This window comes from Rattus norvegicus, chromosome 5, assembly GCF_036323735.1.
Source record: "Rattus norvegicus strain BN/NHsdMcwi chromosome 5, GRCr8, whole genome shotgun sequence".
Taxonomy (NCBI): Eukaryota; Metazoa; Chordata; class Mammalia; order Rodentia; family Muridae; genus Rattus; species Rattus norvegicus.
The window spans coordinates 170167516-170189782 of NC_086023.1; the positions used below are offsets into that span (position 1 = coordinate 170167516).

At 53.8% G+C, this 22267-nt stretch overlaps 1 protein-coding gene across 11 annotated transcripts in view; it reads right to left on the reverse strand.

Annotated features, from left to right (window-relative positions):
- Prdm16 (PR/SET domain 16) overlaps positions 1-22267 on the reverse strand; it is a 324097-nt gene that overhangs the window by 5241 nt on the left and 296589 nt on the right. For 6 of the 11 annotated variants that reach the window (XM_063287045.1, XM_063287044.1, XM_063287043.1 and 3 more), the window contains 8 exons: positions 18812-20228; positions 16063-16150; positions 13540-13709; positions 12845-12922; positions 6266-6435; positions 5842-6016; positions 1814-2047; positions 886-1060 (listed from right to left, as the gene is read on the reverse strand). In XM_063287045.1, the coding sequence (XP_063143115.1) occupies positions 886-1060; positions 1814-2047; positions 5842-6016; positions 6266-6435; positions 12845-12922; positions 13540-13709; positions 16063-16150; positions 18812-20228 (2507 nt within the window). 11 annotated transcript variants of the gene reach the window in all.

Consider the following 22267-nt stretch of genomic DNA (forward strand, 5'->3'; position numbering starts at 1 on the left):
GGAGGCCTGGGGGGCCTCTGGATGAGTGTGGCCAGCTACTCTTTGGAGCAGAGTGGGTAGTGTCTCTGAGCTGTTGTGATCATAGGGTGATTTGCTGTGTTTGCTGGCCTCAGACAACCATGGGGGCATCCTTCTGCTTCAAGCCCGGGGCAGGAGGTGCCAGGGCTGAGGGCTGTGTGGAGCATGGCACATGAATTACAGGTGGGCACTGGGGATGCCCAATTTGGATCCCCTACACCTTGGAGCAAACACTGGACAGAATTAGTTAGAGACGAAGACAGACACGCAGACGAGTTGGGGTGAAAAAAAATCTCGGGGTGGTGCCGAGAAGGCTGGAACGAGAGCCAGGCCCCTTTAGATGTCCCAACAATGGGGTCTAGAGTCCTGCAGCCACTGTCCCCAAGATGCGAACATGCAAAGTGCCTGGGGCAAGCCTGCACCCTCGAGGACCTGTGTTAGTTACATCTTAGAAGCTGGGGCCACCTGACAGAGACTGTCCCCGAAACAGCAGGGTGGTCACCCATCCTGGCTCGGACCAGAGATGAGGAGACCTAGCATCTGGTGGAATGGAACCTGATCCAGATGTTCCCACTGGGGATGGGAAGACTGGGAGAGCGGCCCCCGCTCTGGATGTAAGAGCTAGCTCCTGTTTATCTGTCTTCAAAGCCCCACCTGCTCTACCAGGCTGCCGGGGGCTCGAAGCTATTGGCCTGTCTCTTTGGACAATGAAGCAGGCATGGGGGCTGTGGATTTGAATGCCTGTCAACCACGGGATAGCTAGAGCCAGGGCATTCGGGTATCCTGTGGTGGGGGGGGTGGCACCGGGGGCTGCCTGCTGCCTACGTGGGAATGGGAGGAGGGGTCAGGGCTCTGCTGGGTACCTACCTGGTTCTTAGCCTGCCTGTACAGGGTTTGTTTTAAGACCTCAGAATCTAAGGTGGAATTAAGCACATCTTTAACTTCAAATGCTTCCTCAGCTGCTCTGCGGAGGTCCAGCCCCTTCCCAAAGGTCGGCGTCGGCTCCAAAGCTAACAGGCCGCCTCCTCGCTCCTCAACACACCTGCGCCAAGGACCAGGGAAAGGGGCCTGGGGTCAGCTCTTTGGCCACTGGTGGCATCTCTCTGGCGATTCATGGCCGGTCCCCGTGACTGCATGCATGCCACGGGTCTCCATGAGCCACATGCAACAAGGAGACAGACACATGGACAACACGGACACCCAGAGAGGAAGCCACACAGATGTAGGAGAGTGGACAGGCAGAGATCGGGAAGGAGGAGTGCGTGCACACATTATCACGGGCAGCAGGCAATCCGGTCTTAGGGATAAAGGGTTCAGAAGGAGGCTTTTAATTTTTCTGAGGCTGAAAGTAACTGGTAAACAGTTAGGACATAGAGAAGTAGCTCAGGCCTGCCCAACTTCTAAAATCATGGGTGCTGGGCCCTGCTGCCCTAGGTGGATGTAGACAGCCGCGCAGCAGAGCCAGACTCCCAAGTCAGGGTCAGCAGAGTACACCCTTCCTCTCCTTTTCCCCACTCCAAGCTTCTAGACACTCTACAGGGAGCAGAGACACAGGGCCGTGAACTCTGGCTAGCATCACCCTAGGCCTAGCGCCAAAGCATTGTGGTAGTAGCACCTGCTGGGCAGAGATGAGACCAGGTTGGGGGACACGGATCCCGAATTGTCACCTTGTATTCAGGTCCTCTCACCCAGCCCATCCCCTCGCACCCGGCCACGCCCACCTTTGGGCACCACCCCCTGGCACCCGGCCACACCCACCTTCGAGCACCACCCCCTGGCACCCGGCCACGCCCACCTTCGGGTATGGTCAAAGTCCATGGTCAGGTTGGGTGGTTCCTCATCCTCTTCATCTTCATAGACTCCTTGGGGCTCAGGTGTGGGGGACACTGTGTCCTCCTGTGATTTCCCGGCTAAACTGTCATCATCCTCTTCCTCCAGCTCCTCCTCCTCCTCCTCCTCTACGTCCTCCTGCTTTGCACTGGCGGAGCCTGGACACGGTGGGTTGCCGTCCAGGTCTTGGACCTCAGGCCTATAATGACAGGCGAAGAAATTGGCCGTGTTCAGGGCCTTCCTTCTTACCAAAGGTGGCTTTCCCTGTTTGCCTTCCTGGCCCTTCAAAAAGAACTGGTGTCTGTGGTGACTAAAAGAGGTGGTTACAGGTCCAAAGGCAACCATCTGCTCAGTCCTCGAGGAGTAAGAGTTATGGAGAAAAGCCGGGAAATCCAGAAGAGACAGAGGCATCCTGAGGGAGAGACGGGGTTCAGGGGAGGGTCCCTGAGGAGTAGTCTGGGAAGGCGAGGTGCCCTTAGGACACTGGTGTGAGAAAGTGTCCAGAGCCCATCCTGCTCAGGACTCTGCGTTACCCATCTATGCTTGCATCTCCCAGCCAACTGCAAGGATCTAAGGTTGCAGAGCCTGGGGAGTGAGGGCTGGGCTTAGGCTGCTGCTGCTAACAGGATGCACTGCCAGGATGGGCCAGAGAATGTGGGTCGGGGCTTGAAGCCCAGGCTCTAACTCAACAGCCCCTAGGGTCTCTGCAGCCTCAGCAGATCTTTGACACTCTCTTACTGTCTTTGAGTCTCTTAGTCCTTGGTCCTTTGTCTGTGTGTCTGTCATTCTGTCTGTCTGTCATTCTGTCTGTCTTTCTCTCTTCCCCTCTCCTTTTCCTCCTTCCCCTCTCCCACCCCCCCCTCTCTCTCTCTCTCACACACACACACACACACACACACACACACAGAGTGTCTGAGTGTAGTCACATGCATCTATATTGAGGCCCTTCATGGTTGCACAACAAACGGACATGACGCTAACTGAGCTATGTTCTCAAGCCTCTGGGTGAGATTATTTAAAAAAAATTGTTTATCCTTTTGTATGTTTGTATGTGGATGTGTGGATGCCCACGGATGCCCAAAGAGGGTGTTGGATCAGCTGGAGCTGTAGTTACAGGTGATTGTGAGCTGCCTGGTGTGGGTCTGGGGAAGCAAATCCCAGTCCTCTGCAAGATCAGCTGGAGTCCTACCCATCTAGGCCCTGGGAAAGACTTCTGTGCACTGACTCCTTACTAACAGGAGTAAGCAAGCCAAATCTATTCCCTTCAAGGAACACCACCGATTTGGTTCCAGTCAATGACCATAACCTGTGTGCCAGGAACTGTGGCTATCTTGACAGGTCCACTCCAGCAATGGACGCAGCCAAAGACGACCAATTCTTAGATCCCATGTCTAGAGCCCCCAACTCTTCCTGGCCTTCATTTCTACTCAGCTTTAGGGGCCTGACTAGGCAGTGCTTGTGGTCTTGAGGAAGAGAGGGGTCTGGTCATTTTCACCGAAGGTGGCATCTTCGTGGACTGACTTGCACAGTGGTGTTAAGGCTGTGGTTGTGTAGGCGGGACTGAGCTGGGGAGATTCTGTTGCAGCTGCAGGCTGACTCCACCCGTGACACTATCTCCCACCATGCCTCCAGGACAGGTGGAATCTTGACAGGTTTTGAGGCTCCCTAAGCCCCAGGCTTCTAGTCACCCGTGTTGGGGGCCAGCCAAGACTATGCTGAGTTCATTTCCTGGAACAGAAGGCTCTGGGATAGGTGGGGCCTGGATCCTGCCACCGTGCGGTGGCAGTGGGAGAGAATTCAGTCCCCACAGTTGCAAGGACAGGAAGAGAAGGCATGGGCAGGGAGCCCAGCCTGGCCCTGGGTGTCACACTCACCAAGGTAGCTGGTATGGTAAAGCTATACCTGCCGGCTGGTCTTGGGAGGGGCTGGAGGAGCCCTGCTGTTTGTAAGCAGAGACAAGGCTCTTTTCTTGCATGCTTACTCTGTGGTATGTGCTGTCCAGCAGAGACCCTGACAGGCTGGTTGGTGTCAGCTTCAAGTAGGAGGGCAGCTTCTCTCTTGGAGATGGGAAAGCTGCCTTGGATGGGAGCTATGCTAGCATGCTGACTGATGGTGGTTTGCAGTCCCAGAATCAGAGATAAGATCTGGTGTCTCCCACAGTCCTTGGTCAACATGTGGGTTCCACTATATCTCCGTGTGTGTGTGTGTGTGTGTGTGTGTGTGTGTGTGTGTGTGTGTGTGTGTGTATGTGTGTGTGTGTATGTGTGTGTATGTGTGTGTGTGTATGTGTGTGTGTGTGCGTCTGTCTGTGTGTCTGTGTGTGTGTTGCATGTAGAAGCATCTCCACCGTCCAGTAGGGCTTTGCTATAAATCTATCACCTCAAGGGAGACCCTTGTCCCAGGTCACCATCTGAGGGATGGGGTTAGATTTTACATGTGGCCCTTGGGGACACAGTTCAGCGCATGAACAATCCTTTGGGATGGCCTGGCAGCCACTGGGTTCTCACTGATCACTAAAGGGAGGACTCAACAGAGAAAGACCTAGAGAATGTAGGTGCCAGCCCCAGCTGAGTCTGCTACCCTCTGCACCAGACTGCCAAGTAGGGGCAACCTCATATACACTCACTCTTACAACAGTGGTGACATGGGGAACCTCTCTTTAGTTCCTCGGCTCTCAGGACAAAGCTGGTGGGACCTGGGAGACATCGACGCTAGCAAAACAGGCTGGGTTTGAGAGGGGTTGGCCCTCTCTTGGTCCGCCCGCATTATCATCAGTGTTGAATGCAAGGGAGGAGATACGGGGAGCTCTGTCAGAGCACCCATGATGTGGTTAGGGTTGCGAGGATGGGGCACAGCTTCTCCTCTTCCTTCCACAAGTGTCTCCTGTTCTGCTGGGCACATGGAGGGTCCTCTGGCCTGCCACTGTGACTCAGAGTATTGGGGTCTGTGGAAGCTACACTTTGAGCTTGCCTTCAGCAATGGGGATCTGTCCTCTAGCTCTCTGAGGGATCAGGGAAGGCCTGCTGGGAAGGTACCTTCTCACACACAGCTTCCTCTGAAGGGGAGGGCATCAAGCTGCTGGACAAGTAGGTGGCTCTCAAGACATGGCATCTTGAGGGACAGGGTCTGGTTCCTTTCAGAGCACTGTGCCTAAAGCCAGGATGTGTATGCCTGGGCACTTGGTGGGCTGTAGCCTGGGCCCTGATGTGCAATCATACACCCCCCCGCCCCGAGAGACCACAGACTTGTGAGCAGCAATAGAGTTCAAGATGTCATCACTGATGGTGTGGACTGGTCTGGTCTTCACAGTTTCCCCAAAGCGCCAGAGACACCAGAGGTGCAGCTAACAGGTGCCTGAGGGAACACATCTCTAGAGAACCCTCCTTCACTTCCTCAAAGTAGACGGGAGCAAGCTGCCCTGGTGGCACAGACATGTGGCCCACAGTGGCTCATGCAATAATGGCTGGGTCCTGGCTCTAGGACCTGGGCCAGTTTTGAGGCAGCAAGTCATGCCACTTCTATGAGCCTCTGGTTCTTCTCTACAAAACTGGAGACCCTTCTTTGGGTTTCGTAGGGTTTAGAGAACTTCTCTATCTCAGCAACTTCTCTGATCGGTTTCATTTCCTGGGATATGGGAGTGTCCTTGCAGAAGGGAGAGTCCCCACGTAAAGGACACACTGACGCTTGGATGTGAGGTGTCAGAGAACACCTCTGTAGCCTGGTTGAATTCTCCTCCCACCGTCTCTATGTCTCTCTCTCCCTCTCTATCTCTGTCTGTCTGTCTCCCTCTCCCTCTCTCTTAGTGGAAAAACTGTTGCAGGTGTGCACATGGAGAGGTTAGCGGGGAGGACTCTACTTATTTCTAGCAATAGAGCCTGGGACCTCCTCCATATGGGACCTAATGCCACCCGGGGGGGAGGGGGACATGCATCTTGGGCAAGACCATTGGAGCAGCTGAGTCTAGATCTGCCGGGACTGGCTTATTTTCCTTACCGTTTGTCCATTCGAGTGGACGCCTGGTTCATCTCGCTGTTGGCGATGAAGTTTCGGATCTCGGAGAAGTAGGAATCTTCCTTCTCATCTAAAAGTGCATGGTTGTCCGACTCGGAGGTGGGGGAGGAGGCACTGGTGCCTAGGTGGTTCGTGAGCACCCCGGAGTGCTGGCTCACTGTGGATGGGCTGAGTGTCAGGGGCATCCTTGCGGGGCATCTAGCCCTCACTCAGTTCCAATGTGAACTAGGGGTGATCTCAGGAACTGTTTCTTAGAGAGTTATCTGAAGGGCATATTGCCCTTCCTAGCCAGGTCTCTTCCCTTGCCCCTCCTCCGCCACGCCCCTCCTCGTCCCTCCCCGCCACGCTCCTCACCCGCCATGTCCCCATCACGCCCCTCGTCTGCCTAGTCCCACACCCCACCAACCTGGTGCACCTTCGTGTTCGTGCTTCTTCAGGTGCCGGTCTAGGTTGGTCTGCTGCCCGAAGCAGCGGTTGCACAAATGGCACTTGAACGGCTTCTCTTTGTTGTGGATGTTCCTCACGTGCCGCTGGAGGTTGGAGGAGATGCTGAATGACCGGTCACAGTACTTGCACCTGGAAAACAGGTGCGCCTTGCCTCAGAGGAGAGGAGATCAAGTGCGGTGAGAGATAGCCTGGCCTCTGTCGCCACTGCATCTGTGTCCACTGTGCAGCCCCTGAGGCCACCTGACTACCCAGCTGGAGAGTTCAGACGTGCCCTAGGATTTCTGCCCCTAAACTATCCCTGAGCATTCTAGTGGAGGGCGGAAGATGCTGAGATACGGTACGAGATGACATTCCTTATTCAGCCTCAAGAGGGCAGCCTTGAGCCACCGAAAGGTGCAGAAAGCTGTTCTGGCTGGTTACCCTGAGATGGGAAAGCAGCCTTCTTCTGACTGAAGACCCTGGGCCAGTCCCATTTCACTTGGGGGCCTAATGCTCTTAGTAACCCTGAAGGTCAGGTGAGGGATTTTGGGTCTGTGGTCTTGATGCTGAGGCCCGCTAGTAGCTATATTGAATCCTTCAAGCTACTACCGGCTCCTGTGTGCTCAGAGTATTGCATACCACGCTCCCACTAGGTTGACCAAACAAGCACTTGGGAAACCATTTTACCAGAGAGCATGGCGCCACCGTTAGAAGCTGTGGGCAGTGAGAGATGTCTGCTGTGTGACTGTCCTCCAGGTGTGACCTCGGTGGCCCTAACATCAGAGAACAGAGGCCTGCTCTCCCTCAGTTTATAACAGAGCCCACGATAAAGAAACCAAGACCGAAGCAAAGAACAGAGAGTGATTTAAGAAAGGACCTTCCAGGCTCCGCAGCACACGTGGGATGCCCGGAAAAAGCAGCACACGGTGCATTGTGGGAGTCTGAGCTGCAGTGCATTGTGGGAATCTGAGCTGCAGGGTGGCTGACAGGGCTTCCCTGAGGGCCAATACAAACAGGCAGACCCTGCAGCAAGGATTCTGACTCCGTGGTGTTTTTTTCTCCCCCCCCCCCTGCATATGTGTGCATACATGCAGTATATGTGTACAAGTGTATGTGTGTGCTCAGGTATTTGAGCACATATATGTAAAAACGGCCATCAGAATGCCTTTGGGTGCTTATCTGGATCTCGGAGGCACACAGCACTCGAAAACCCTGTTTGTGTGACTGTATACTTTCATAATTGGGAAATGAGTCCTACTGGGTGACAACATAATACATAAGATTTCCAGCGCCAGTGCCGTGAGACAGGCTGCCTTCCTCTCTGGAGCCAGAGCCTGTGATGTTGGCCTCAGTGAGGGCAAAGATGGGGGGCTTTTTTTTCACCCACATGGATGTGCGATCGTTCTAAATACAGCAGCCTTGCATTCCTATGGGCCCTACCCTACTGCAATGTGGGGCTGGTGGCAGGCTGTAGAGTAGCACCCTGGTCACGAGCCTTTGTCACGTGGTTGCGGACGTGCCTGAGGACACCAGGGGCGCAGCCAGGAGGGGCTGTGTCAAAGCAGCTTTTACAGCATTGTGCTATCCAGTACAGGAGGAGCCAAGCTCTAGACAGACACTAGAGGTCTGTGTGGGCCCCTCCCCGGAGTATCTGACTGTGTTTCTGTCCCTGTTGAGTTCAGAACCCTCAGGGCTGCAGTTGACTTTGCCCTTGGACTCTCAGAGCCTGCGAGTCCTCTGGTCCCTGGAAGCCCCATAAAACCGAGGAAGTTTAAGACCCTAGATAGAGAAAGGGATGCTGCTCTGAGAGAGGTCCTTCCTCCTGCCCAGGCTGTTCCTTCAGGTGCGGCTACCACATGTGTGACCTTCCAACCCTGAGCTCTTGTGTCGCCCTTTACGGTTCCCTTCTTCAGTCAGTTCCCGCAGCCTCCAGCCTTGTCTGAGGCCAGGCTCTCCCAGCTCCTTTTATATTAACCGCCTCACCAGATTTTTTTTTTTTTTTGTTCTTTTTTTTTTTTTTTTTTTTTTTTTTTCCCGGAGCTGGGGACCGAACCCAGGGCCTTGCGCTTCCTAGGCAAGTGCTCTACCACTGAGCTAAATCCCCAACCCCATCACCAGATTTTTTAATCACAGGTCTGGGCCGCTCTACTGTATCTCAGGGAGTCCTGAGTAGCCTCGAGGGCACATTGGGTGTCCTTGGACACAGCCTTTCTTCCCACAGCCTGGGAAGCAAAGCAGCCTGACTCACATGATCGTCTGCAGAATATGCCTGGGTGCCTGACTGTTGGTTCTCATAGCCTGAACAGTAACAGGCTTCAGTCCTGCTCGCTCCGGAGCCCCCTGTGGATGGGACGTTTTCGGAAGGAATTTCACCTCTCACCTGCTTTCCCCACACGCTCTAAAACATAGTGACACCTTGACAGGGCCAGGCCCAGCTCTTCCTGCTTTTTTTGGGGGGTGGGATGATTGCTCAGGAAAAGAAAATTTGATTTGAGGCTAAGCTGCCCATAAGACTAGGAGTTCACTCAACAGCAGGAGTCCCCTGCAGATGCCACAGGTCACTCGGGCAGCCCTGGTCTGGTCTGCCTGTCCATGTTCATATAGTTAGTTCTTTCTTTTTTGGTTCCTTAGGAAATGCAGAGACCCTCGGACAGCCCCCCCCCCCCCGCCCCGTCCCGCTCTCTAGGCAGCAGCTCTGGCACAGACTCCTAAGCATGGGAATGTTGGGACCGGGAGGGAGGTTGGAGAGGCAGAGGCTTGTGCAGAGCTCTGCTTGCTGGGTGCTGAGTTTAGCCTCTCCTTGTTCTAATCTAAATAAATGGCCCAGGCAGAGACATCCACTTGAAATTTAGGGGAGCAGAGAGCCCCAGGGCTGTGAGGGAGCAGAGTTTGCCCAGCAGCAGGGTTCTGCACTGTGAATAAGCTGACTGGCAGCTAGGGAAATTTACAGTTGCACCGCATAAAGCAACACACCATTGTGCTCACAGAGAGGAGAGGGCACGGGCAGCCCAGCAGGACCTTGCTGCGACCATGCCTATGGCAGTTCCAGAGAAGCCAGGGATGCACAGGGCAGGAGAGGATGAAACCAGGCCTCTCAGCCCCTGGGATGAGACACAGGAGGGCTACCGTCAACCACCACTGCCACGTCATTTAAAAAGCAAGGAAAGAAGAGAGCTAAACAATGTTCTAAGAAGGGCTGGGGAGACTGCTCAGCGGTTAAGAGCACTGACTGCTCCTCCAGAGGTCCTGAGTTCAATTCCCAGCAACCACATGGTGGTTCACAGCCATCTGTAATGGGATCTGCTGCCCTCTTCTGGTGTGTCTGAAGACAGCTACAGTATATTCATAGGAGATACATAAAATCTTTTAGAACAACAACACAAACCAACCAGAGCTCTCAGGGACTAAATCACTATCCAAAGACTACACATGGACAGACCCATGGCTCCAGCTGCATATGTAGCAGAGGATGGCCTTGTTGGGCACCAAAGGAAGGAGAAGCCCTTGGTCCTGCCAAGGCTGCACCCCCCAGTGTAGGGGAATGTCAGGGTGGGGAGGCATGAAGGGGGGTGGTTGGAGAGGGGGAACACCCTTATAGAAGAAAGGGGGAGGGGATAGTATAGGGGGCTTATGGACGGGAAACTGGGAAAGGGAATAACATTTGAAATGTAAATAAAAATATCCAATAAAAAATAAATTAAAAAAGAAAAATGTTCTAAGAATAAAAACAAGCGAGGAGTCTTGCAGGAGCCACCTGTAGCCTCCACTGGACACCACATTGGCTTTCTTAATACAGGACGCAGAACGGGTGCTGGGGAGGAGACTGAAGGTGCACATTCACAAAGCGGAAATCACGGGTCTGATCAGGAGCTCCAGGTTGGTCCCGGAAGGCTGGCATCTGAGTATGATGCAGGCTGTGCCCGGCAGCTAGGAGAGCCTCTACATCAAAGTTGTACCCCCAGTAGACCCCCTTTATTCTCAATTCTTAATTTTTCCATTTAAAAATTTTAATTAAAAATTTATGTGTGTGTAGGTGTGCATGCACATGTGCATGTGTGCCTGTGTGTATGTGCGTGTGTGTGCCTGTGTGTGTGTGCCTGTGTGTGTGCCTGTGTGTGCATGTGTGTGTGCGTGTGTGTGTGCATACCTGTGTATGTGTGTGTGTGTGCCTGTGCGTGTGCATGTGTGTGCTTCTGTGTGTGTGTGTGCATGTGTGCATACTTGTGTATGTGCTGGTGTGTGCATGCTACTATATAGGCATAGGTGTGCACATTTGTGTGGAGTCCAGAGGTTGACACCGAGTGTGGTTCATTACTGCTTTTCTGTTCTTTGTTTTTGAGGGCCTCTCATTGGGCCTAGAGCACAATGATTTGGCTAGACTGACGAGTCAGAAAGTTCCAGGGCTCCTCCTGTCCTGGCCCACCTGGCACTGGAATACAGGGACGTACAGCCTTGCTCAGCTTGTATGTGGGTCCTGGGGATGTGACCGCAGGTCTCATGTTTGCAAAATGGTCTTCCCCAGTCGCAGCTGGTCAGGTCTTCCTACCTCTGCAATCTGAGTTCTGTAAAACTCACATGCTGGAGTTTTTAGGACGTAAGAGTGGTTTTAGGTATGTTTTCTCCAACTCCAGGCAAAGACGTCAAAGCCAAGAGAAGTGCTAAGGACTGTTCCCTGTCTAGAACGTGTAGGAAAAGCAGAGGCCACCCCGTGTCAGGACACAGGGACGTGCGGGAAACTGAGAAACTTATAGTGGCTTCCTGATAACGCAAGGTAACCCCTCCTCATTTGCCTTTTGGAGAGTCCCAGCCTCTGCAGGGTACATATACCCACATGTGTACACACACATGTACACACAGTGACCATGCACACGTGTACGGACACTAAAGTGGGCATCATACCTAGGTAGGAGCCAAGCATTCTTACTGGGCCCTGTGCAGTGGATTGCTAGGTTGGGCTATACGTTCTCCAGTTCCCACTTAAACTCCTTCCAGTTATCAAAGAAAGACCAAGCAAAGTCCCTGACAGTATCAAGAGGCACGCTGCACGCTTTAAACCCCTTGGCGAAGGCCTGCCTCCAGCCAGATAAAGCCAGGATTTGCAACACAAACTTGCAAAGCAATTATTGTTACCAAAGTCGAAACTCTCAGATTGGAGGGAGCGAAAGAAATCAATGATAATTAAATTCTTCTATAAACACGGCCCCTACCCTCTGGGGGCTCTTAGTGCTACACGCTGTCCAGGAGTCGGCTCTCATTACAGAAAAAACACAGGGCTTGTTTCTGGGCGAGGACCAGACCAAATAAATCTTTCTGTTGCTTGCCTTTGTTAAGTTGTAAGTCACTATTTTCAGAGAGCAGACAAGGGGGGCTGCATGTCAGGGAGGGCTGGGGAGCCTGGGACACAGAACTAGAAAGAACGGTCGTTTACTGGCACAGATGTGAGCCGGTGGTCACCGGGGATGCTCTGTGTACCCGAGTGGGGCTTGGGGATCACACCATGTACACACCCACATGGGATCCCTGCCACAGGGAGGGGCACACGGATGAGTCCTGTCACCACGTGGTTACATCCCGGTGGCATAAGCTATGCGTGGGCACAGTATAGGAGTCTAATGTCACTGGCCTAAAAGCAAGCCAGTCTTTTTCTTTCCCAAAGCCCCAGCCAGCCAGACACACCCCAGAATGTGTTGCTAAACTGGTCCTGGCAGAGAAGTGGCCATTTCCCTGTTTGTCTCAGGGTGACAATTGCCCAAGTTCTGTTTTAAAAGGCCTACTCCCTGATGGGGAGCTAGGAGCAAGAAAAGGCGTCCTCCTCAGATCTTTTCTGGTGCAAAAACAAAGGCTCAAGGACAAAGAGGACAGGGGCCCTGGGGCCAGAAGAGTGGGTAGGAGTGGCTATCGGTTCCAACCCTTGAAGAATCTCAGGACATGTTTAAGGTGTAGCTCCTAGGGTTTTTTTTTTTTTGTTTTTGTTTTTTTTTTGTTTGTTTTTTTTGACGCAGGGATAGTAAGATCCCCTGGGAGGCTGCTCCATGTCTTTCAATGACATATCCCAAGAGACCGTGTAGGTGACCCTTTAACAACAAATGCATAGTCTCCCACTCGGGGCTGCTGCAGAGAATCAAGGATACCCCATGTTTGTTAAGAGCTCATACTTGGGGAGGGGGTGGCTGATGGTCATCGTGACACAGACAAGATTAGATGGGGGCTGGCTAGCTAAGGTCCTCCCAGAGACCCGTGGAGACCCCAGCTTCAAGTCACACCCCTCTCTGATTTTGATCGCCTACCCTGGTTGATATGTTAGCTACAGGAGACAGGCTCTCTCGAATCCTCTTTTGGGAGCACAGAAGAAACCTTCCATAAATTTCCTGGGTAGTTCCTGCCTTCTCCGGACATGAGAGATGGCAGAGAATGTCACAGCCAGATCTCTGGCTACTGTCCACTGTCCTTCTGGTGGCCCCCGAGCTGTGGGTGTGTCTATCTAAATGTAGGTATTTGCCAGAAAGGAGGGAACTAAGGGTGCACAGAAACTCTGATAACAATGCAGCGTGGCTCCTACCTGTATGGCTGTTCCCCCGTGTGTGTCCTCAGATGTCTTGTGAGATTTGCAGATCTGGGGAAGATCTTGCCACAGTACCTGAGGCCGAGGGAAGAGAAGTAGGAGAGGCTTAAGGGTGGCCCAAATTTGTCCCTCCAGAGTTCAGCTCAAAGGCCTCATAACGGGGTCTTGCCAGTATCCCTGCCATTTTCTCTTTGTCCTGAGTTCAGACAAGCTCCTGGGGTCTCGCCAGTATGAAAATCCTTACCATTTTCTCTTTGCCCTGAGCCCAGACAAGCTCACAAAGCACAGAGTAGAGGGATCAGCATCTTGCCCTCAGTCTGGGGGCCATAGTGGCTGGGATCAGCAAAGGCAGCCTGGGATGGGAGCATGTCCTCCCGACACCATGAACAATGGCTGCAGCACTGGGTGCACCATCCCTCCTAGTTTTGTGGCTGATGCTGAGCAGACATTCTCTGGCCTCTGAACTCAGCTAAGCCCCATGCTGGGCCCAGATAACACAGCACAGAGGATGGTTCTAGAAGCCTACCCAGGTCACTCCAGTGCAAACACGACCTCAGGCAGATGGCACCCCAGAACGCTCGCCCTGCTTCACCGTAATGGCAAATTCTGGGCTTTTCCAGAAGCAGGTTCCCAGCCACAGGTGTGTGTGCGGCCCCTTCCCACGAGCCCCTAAGGGTCCCTCAGTGCTTCACCTGCACGTGTATCTCTCCTTGCCCTTTCTGAGGATGGGATCTGAGAGTGTTGGGGGTGGGGAGCGGAAGTTGAAGGGGTGGTGAGGCAGGGGCTGCAGGGAGCTGCCTGAGTCGGCCTTCATGGCTGCAAAGCTCTCCAGCTTCTCCGTCATGGTTTCTATGGCTGACATCTGTGGGCACGGAGAGGGAGAGATTGATGATTCAGCATTACAGTCGTGGAGAGGGAGAAATTGATGACTCAGCATAACTGCCACCTGTCTAAAGAGAGTGCACACCCAGGGTCCTCATGTCTAGTCCTCTCGACAGCCCTCGGCTAGCCATTCCTCAGATAGCCGTTGGAACCAGAGCCACACTTTACTCTCCCCTTGTCCTTCTTAGAACTGGGACTATAACCCAGGGTCATCTGGAGTGGGTCTTTTCAGTCTAGTAGGCAGAACTTGTTTAAGACTCTAGGCTCTGCAGGCTCCATCGAGACTGCAGGTTTCGGTGACAGGGACACTGACCTTGAAGCTCTACTTCTCCTGCCTGTGCCAAGGGCGCACCATGGGAGGCTCTCTCCGTACCTCTGCTAAATGTCTATCCTAGAAGGCAGGTTTTTATCTGGCAGAGATGGGGGGCAGATGAGGAAAGCAAAGGAAGGTGGGGTGGGGCAGGGACTGTTGAAGGCATAGAGGGAAAAGGTCCAGCCTCTCAGAGTGCTGTGAACGTTGGGAGAAACTGGACCTAGATGAAGGCCCCACTGCCCACACCAGTGGGCCATGGATGAATGAGGAGACAAGGTATCAATCACTTCCAGACCCACGTTCCTCGTTCATGGACAGCTGCCTCTGGGGAGTGTTTATTGCTTAGTGCTACCCCCAACCCCATCCCCACAAGGCCCTTGTTCACTGATGTCAGAATCGGGGACCCAGCTGCTCACGGTGGACCGAAGGCAGCATGTCATGTGACTGCAGCATGTCATGTGACTGCAATCCTCCGCATGGCTCCAGCCACTCAGCCCTTCGGCACCTTGTTGGGATGCCCGAACCAGACTTGTGGGCTGTTTGCTGGGCACTGACAACAGGGAAGGGGGAGTCTTTGTACTGCGGTTACTTGGAAGCCTCAGAATACAGTGGCGGAGACATTTGGTATCTGGGGAAACAGCGGTATGGTTGTCACAGAAATCCACAGGAAAATGGATGGATGCTATACCCAGCCACCATGGTGGGGCTTCCCCTTGGCCACTGGGCGGCTTTGCCCAGGCTGCAGAGATGCAGGCTTTGCCCTGTTCATAGAGGGCACGACCCTCATCAGAACACACCGCACACACTTTCTGCGCTCATGCTCACTGGTGGGCAGATGGAAACTGCCTTACTGTCTAGGCTGCTACCTGGCCTCTCTAGAGTCTTTTCCAACACCTGAAAGGTGGGACCTCAGGGTGACACTGAAGTCCTTGGCACAGAGGGAACTGTTTACCTTCCCATAGGTTTGTAGAAACCTTCTTTTTGCATGGTTACCAGGCTCTTTCTGTCCCAAGTGACAAGACAACCTAGCTAGCCTCAGACCATTTAATTGGTGACCATAAGTCACCCCCTTTCTGCCTCTTCATCCTGGCCCTGGGACACAGGGCAGGCAGAGGATGTAGGCTCATGGGAGCTGTGGGCAGTAGGGACAATGGGCAGCTGGCCCCCCACGGGCCTCTCTTCCTCAGGCCGGGCGGGTCCTGCCTGCCTGGTCTGCTCTGCCCCATCAGACGTTCCCGTGAGCTCCTAGCACAAACACAAACACCGGATGTGCCTGGCTGCCTTGTCGACTTTTTCCAGCGGGGCCTGGGAAAATTGGGGGAAGCTATTAACCAAACTCTGAGGCCCAGTGGAACAATGGGAGGCTCTAAGTTTAGCTGTGAACTCAGCCAGGGTGCAGGTTTCACAGACTAGGGCTTACCCAAGGCGGGAAGCTCAGGGAAGAACAATACCCCATGCAGGATTTTTGGCCTGAAGATTCGCTGTCAGTGAGGGAGGCTTAAGGGCTGTGACCTGGAGCTCCTAGGAGGGGTGCAGTGGGGGACAGACCTCATGCAGTGAGGACAGGGGTCCAGGACACTTGGAGGACTTTGCCTTGGGCTGTGGCTTCCCCAGGAGGCATGTGGCCTGGGGGCACAGGCAGGGACATTAGTGTTCCTAGGAGGGTTTCTTCCTGCCTCTTCCCAAAAAGAGCCCCCTCTCTCTGGCCCTTTCACTGAAATATGCTAAGGTATTGCCTACTGCAGGAATACTGGCCCCAGCATCTGTTTCCTTGTGTCCAAGGCTCTGCTCCTCTTGGCGCCTGCACCAGTCAGTCATACATTCCTTCCTAGGGCCCAGGGCCCTCACATATGTGGGGTTCCTTCGGACCAGAAGCCCCTATGTGCTCCAGGTCCACAATGACCTGTGGGGTCTCAGAAAGCACCCCCTGCCTCTTGGGAACCAGAAACCCAAGGCCCAGAGGCCTGTTCGTACAGCGTCTCTAAGCACTCCAATCTCAGAGGCCCAGGGTGGTTCTTACCTGGGGGTGGAACAGCAGTGGGGACGGCCGCAGGTACTTCTCTTTCAGGACTCCCACGGGGTCCGCCACCTTCCGCTTTTCTACCCTGCTGGACAGCAACACAGAGGGTTACATACCCCACTGAGCCACTTGCTCCTCAGGACCCTGCCTGTGCCGGATTGATTGTCAGACCGCGGTGGAGGCCACTGCAGGGCCTACCCAGCTAACTCCTACCTGAATGCCAATGGGCCTCCAGGCCAGTGGGGCAAGCCCCAGAGGCTCCCTTACCCAGACACCTCAGTTCCTTAACTGCTCCTTTACTTACTCAGTGGTTTCTCCACACACCTCATCTCCCCTCAGTTACCACCTCCTGTGTTTGTTGGAACGTGTTGGAATGCTGGAGTCTAGAACGTTCTTTGAAGGCTCCGTGTGCATCAGCCTCCTGCCTGCTGGCTTGCACACCCATATCGTGAGGCTTTCCTCGAGGTCTCCTGCACACCCACAAGTTACTCTGCATCACCCCAAGGCTTGTCGCCTATGCCTGAAACACGCTGTCCTTGCTGGAAACTGGCACGGCCCACTTTGCCTATTTTGCTGACGAATGCGTGGGGCTGATTTCTGTCCTGGGGCAGCCAGATGGGTTGTACCTGAAAACCTCCAATGGCTGCTGGAGACTGCAATTCTAGAATCTTCCTCAAGTGTCAGTGACACCTTGCTAAACACATCTCCACGGTCAGAGCAGGTGGTAGCCCGGTCCTCTCTTTCACCCCCACGGTTGGTGGAAGCCCCATGAGGTGTTTTATTCAAACCTGATCACCCTCTTGCTCCAGAGGATGCCGGAACAGATCAAGCTATTCCTAAGTCACATCCTGCCTGGGCCCTGGCCTTTTGTCATTTTGCCCCATTCCATCAGTTGAAGTCTTTTTGTCCCCCTGCCTTCCAGGGAACAGCAGTGGACAAGTCAATGTGGCTGCCAGAGGGGCAGGGGCAGGGGAAGGGGTGGAAATGAACCCTGAGGCACTTGGCTCTTGGCAAGAGTTGTCAGCCTAGGGCTCCACTTGGGGAACCAGGGCCCATCCACTACAGGGAAGGGGGTCTCTCATGACAGGAGCTCAGCCTTTGAATCATCTAGGGATGCCTGCAATAACGGGAGGAAGGCACCGATGATGGTAGCAGATTCAGGCTGAGCTACGAGTCTCTCTGAAGCCAGCCTGTGGCAGTGCAGGACCCTCCTTCAGTTCAGGCTGCAGTCTGCCTTCACCTCGGGGTGGACACAGACTTATTTGCCCACCTGGATTGGACCCATTTTGCAGAGAACTATCTGCAGAGGCTTGTACAGCTAGTCCTCTAGTGGCCACAGACCTTAGGTCCTAAGGATGCATGCTCAGCCTAGCCTTTTGACATTATGAGTAGAGAGCACATGAGACCATAAGGGGGGAAGGGCCCTGGGGCCCTGTGGTCAGTTCCCATGACTCTCTTTTCCCAGACTGACCATGGTTCCTTGCAGCTTACAGGAAAATGTAGGAGGGTCACCCAAGTTGGTAGAAGGGGTAGGCAGGGGGCAGAAGCAAAGGCTTAGGCAAAGTTCCCTCCATCGTGGGGTCTAACCAGAAGGCTCTGTTTGTCTCCAACTACCTACGCCCTGTATGAACCCAAGGAGCAGCAGGTGCCTCTTGCTTCCTGACTCAGCAGAGTACCGGTCTCCGTCTCTTTCCCTCTCTGGAGCCCCAGTACTTCCCGATGAGGCACCTTGATGAGTATCATTCTTGTTCCCTGGGATTACAAAGCCAGAATCCGACAGGAAACAGAAGCTTGAGTGGGTACCTGTGGGGAGGAGGCCATGTCCCCTGGGTGGGTACCCGTGTTAGAGGAGGCCGGGTCCTCTGGGTGGCAGCTGTGTAGTCTGCTTCACTTGGGATTTCCTTACAACTTTATCTCTTCCTCACCCACTTGCCTCTTTAAGAACTGTGAGCCCATCACCCCGCTCCCCTCCATCCCCAAACCATGGCTAGCTCCAAGGAGACAGCAGGCCCACAGGCCTGTTCCCTGAGAGTCTCTTGATGCATGCTCTCACAGGTGCACGATGTGCCTGAGGAAGCACACAAGGTCAATGTCAAGTGCACAGCTCTCTGCTAGATCATCCACTTCTTCCCCGGGACTCCCTCCCATGGCAAAGTGGGTGTTATATGCTGGCAGGAGTGGGGATCAGACATGAAACCCACCCTTGCTTTCCAAGCCCACTCCCCTCTTTGGGAGGCTCAACCCCTTTCCATACATCAGGGAGCAGACTCAACTTGCCCTTCATTGGAACCAGTGTCTGGGAGACAAGAATTTCACCCTACCAGGACCAGTAACTCCTTTGATTTGCTCAGGGCTACCAGAACCCCACAACCCTCCAGGGTAGGGCTCAAGGCAGAGTAGGGTGCACTGGCCTTTGTGGGAGGCAGAGACCTGCTCCAGAAAAGACAGCTGATGAGGGAAGGTGCTGTGGACAGGGTCTAACCGAAAGGCTCAAAGTAGGTTGGAAGATGCCTAAGTTGTAATTGGTGCAAGGGAACCACACACACCCTGGAGATGGGATCCTGGCCTTCCTAGCAGGGCTCCATTTGAAGGGGCATGGGATCCCCACAGGCTGAGGCACTGCCCTGATGCCAGGGAATGAACACAGAAGAACCTTGAGTTAGGAGGTTAAGAAAGCGAGACGAACAGAGTCCCCGCCTAGCTCCTCGGATGTTGCCCCGTGGAGAGCGAGGGAGGGCCATGTCAATACCTGTAGATGGGATCCATGAAGAAGGGTGAGGGCTTGGCGTAGTGCAGGGAAGGCTGCTGGGGTAGCTGTGCTGGGCACACCTTAGGCAGCCCCTCGCCAACCCCCGGCTTGCGTTCACCGTAGATGTGGTTCTTCCGGGGTTCACGGCTGCCTCCATTTTGGCTCGCCCGGGCCCTGCTGCCGATGCTCAGGTCCAGCGGCTGTTCCTCGCCAGACGAGGGCACGAGGGGGGCCTTGGGTGTGAGCAGGGCAGGTTTGGCCTCTTTTGGTTTGGTGGTGAGGTCAAAGGGGCACTCCGCACTGGGGCCGCCCACCTTGAGGGCATCCCGGGGTGACTTTGGCTCAGCCTTGACCAGCAAGTTGTGGGCGAGGGCTCGGTCCGTAAAGGGGTAGAGAGAGTGGGGGAAGTTAGGCAGGAACTGGAAGGGGAACACGGAGTGGTAGGGTAGCGAGCCCAGCTTCTTCTCCTGCATGCTCATGAAGCCGGGACCGAAGTACTTCTCTGCGATGGACGCAATGGCCTTGATGGAGTCGCCCGCAGCCCCCGAGGCTGTCAGCAGCTGTTCCTCAGGAGGCGGGAAGAAGGAATGCTGTGAATAGAAGGCCGGTACCTCAGCCACACTGTTCATGGCCCCGGGGGGCACCGATGCACCCCCAAACTCAGGTTTGCTCTCTGCTGGCTTCCCTTTGTCCTTGCTTTTGTCTCTGTCACTGTCCAGGTCGCTGTCCAGGTCAGACCCTGTGCCGGTGGTGGTGTCCAAGTCTGTCCCGGTTGTGGTGTTGATATCCTCGAAGTCACTGCCATCCGACATGTCAGGGCTCCTGTTTTTGACCTTCTCTACGTACGAGTCTTCCAGGCGGCCATCGAATTTCTCCTCCGGCCCCGTGGCCGCCGTGGCGCCCTGGCTGCTGTTGCTGACCGCAGAGACAAGGGGCAGGGCTGGGTTTCCCAACGGGCTGTGTAGCTTGGCGTCCTGCCCGTGGTTCAGGGGACTTTTGAGCAGCGGTGTGGGAGGTAGCAGAGGTGGTCGTGGGTACAAGGATGGAGGGAAGATGCCCGGGAAGCCTGGTGTGAGCGTGGGGAAGGCCGGAGGGGCAGCCGAGAAGGGCAGGCTCCCAGGATGAGGTCTGGAGGGGAAGTACTCGCTGAAGCCTAGGCCCCCGTGGTTGAGGGTTGGGGAGGGCTTCGTCTTGTCCATCATGGGGCTGGGGGTCAAGGGCAGGCCCGGGGTGAAGAGGCCGCCCGGCGTGTAATGGTTCTTGCCCTCGCAGAATCTCCGGTGCTTGTTGAGGGAGGAGGTAGTGCTGAACATCTGCCCACAGTCCTTGCACTTGATCTGCGTTCTGCAGTCGGCGTGCATCCGCTTGTGCCGGCACAGGTTGGAGAACTGCGTGTATGACTTGTGGCAGACCTCACCTAGAACAACCACAGGAGGCGAAAACACAGATGCGGAGTGAGATCACCAGGAACCCCAGGTACAGAGGAAGGTATAAAGACGTAGAACTCTCGCCTCCTCCGGCACCATGCCTGCCTGGATGCTGCCATGTTCCTGCCTTGATTCTAATGGACTGAACCTCTGAACCTGTAAGCCAGCCCCAGTCACATGTCCTTACAAGAGTTGGCTTGGTCATGGTGTCTGTTCATAGCAGTAAAACCCTGACTAAGACACTGTCTGTGGTTCAGGCTGGGTGAGGACAGAGCACAGGTACACAGTACCAGTCTCACTGGCTAGGAGATGGCATCTCAGAACGTCCATGCGACTTGCCTCAAGGTGGTGACCTCAGTGATGGCTATTTCTACAAGGTGAGCATTCTTACTTCCTAGATTAAAGTGTTCCTTGCTTTCTGCCTTTCTGTCCCAGATGCCACCAGGGTGTCCCAGCAGTCCTTAGGAACCCTAGAGTTAGGGCCTGGGTTGGAAAGGAGAGCTCCTGATTGTGTTTAACCAGTTTGGAGGCTGGCCAAGTATGGGTGAGGCTCTGTCTATGACCTTTAGGGAAAGGGCTGGGTAGCTATGCTCTCAAACATGGAAACCCTACTGGCTAAGAGCTGACATCCTGGAGGGTCCAGTAGGGTCTGCTCTGGCTGACAGATACCAGGTGATCTCTTACAGGGCAGGACAAAACCAGCTGGATCTCACCCTAGCTCAGAGGCTCAGAAGACTCCACAGTCATCTTCCCGAAGCCTGGGAACTGGAGGCCAGTAAAGCCCCCACTGTTTTTTCTCCTTTTTCACCAAAAGAAAAAGAGGTATATGTGTATATGCTGCACATTCCTTCATATTCTTAAATCCTGTCTATCTCTAATCTCTCTCTTCCCACTGACACACATACACACACACACACACGTACATACATAGACACACACATACATAAACACAGACACATATACATACACACATTCATACACATAGACACAGATACACACATACATATACACACATACATATAAATATACACACATAAATACATACAGACACACATACACATCATATACACAGAAATATACACACACATACATACACACAGAGACACAGACACACATACATACACATGCATACACATATACACATACACACAGACACACACACTGACACACAGACACACATATACACACATACACACATACATACACACATACATACACACATACACACAGAGACACACACATATACACATACATACAAACACACACACACAAACACACACACATACACACAGAGACACACACATATACACATACATACAAACACACACACACACAAACACACACACATACACACAGAGACACACATATACACATACATACAAACACACACACACACAAACACACACACACACACACACAGAGACACACACACACACACACACACCACCCTCTCTGACTCTCCCCACAGGACAGTTTGTTTCCGCAGCATGGTAGAAACAGTGATTGTAGCCTGTCTCTTGCTCTCCTGCCCTCTGCAAACCCACATCTGCGCCTTCAGCTGGGGTGTCTTTTCTCTGAGATTATCACACACTTTAATCACAATATCTATTTATATTAGCAGCCCTGCCCTCCTGGTCATCATGGCAGGACATTTTCTGGCTGAGAGGAGACAAATTTCGCTTCATTTAATCAAATCTTCCCTTTTGGGGATACTGTTCTGGGAGAGGCACCACATTTAGGTGGGCTATAAATAACCTTCCCCTACCCCTGGTTGCCCACAGGGAACCACAGGCAGATTCCAAGCTCAGGTTACTCAGACAGACTAGACAAGCAACTCCCCTGAGACCTCTGTTATGTTCCTGGGCCTCCAGGGGACCCTGATGGTACCTAGATATCACCTGCTGCCATCATCGAAGGAAGCCTCTCACTTGGGGGCCTTCTGGGACAGAGGGACCCTTGGTTCTACTTATTTCTCCAACCGGGGATGAGGGCTCTGTGGTATGTGGGTTGCAGAGACATCTGGGCAAGT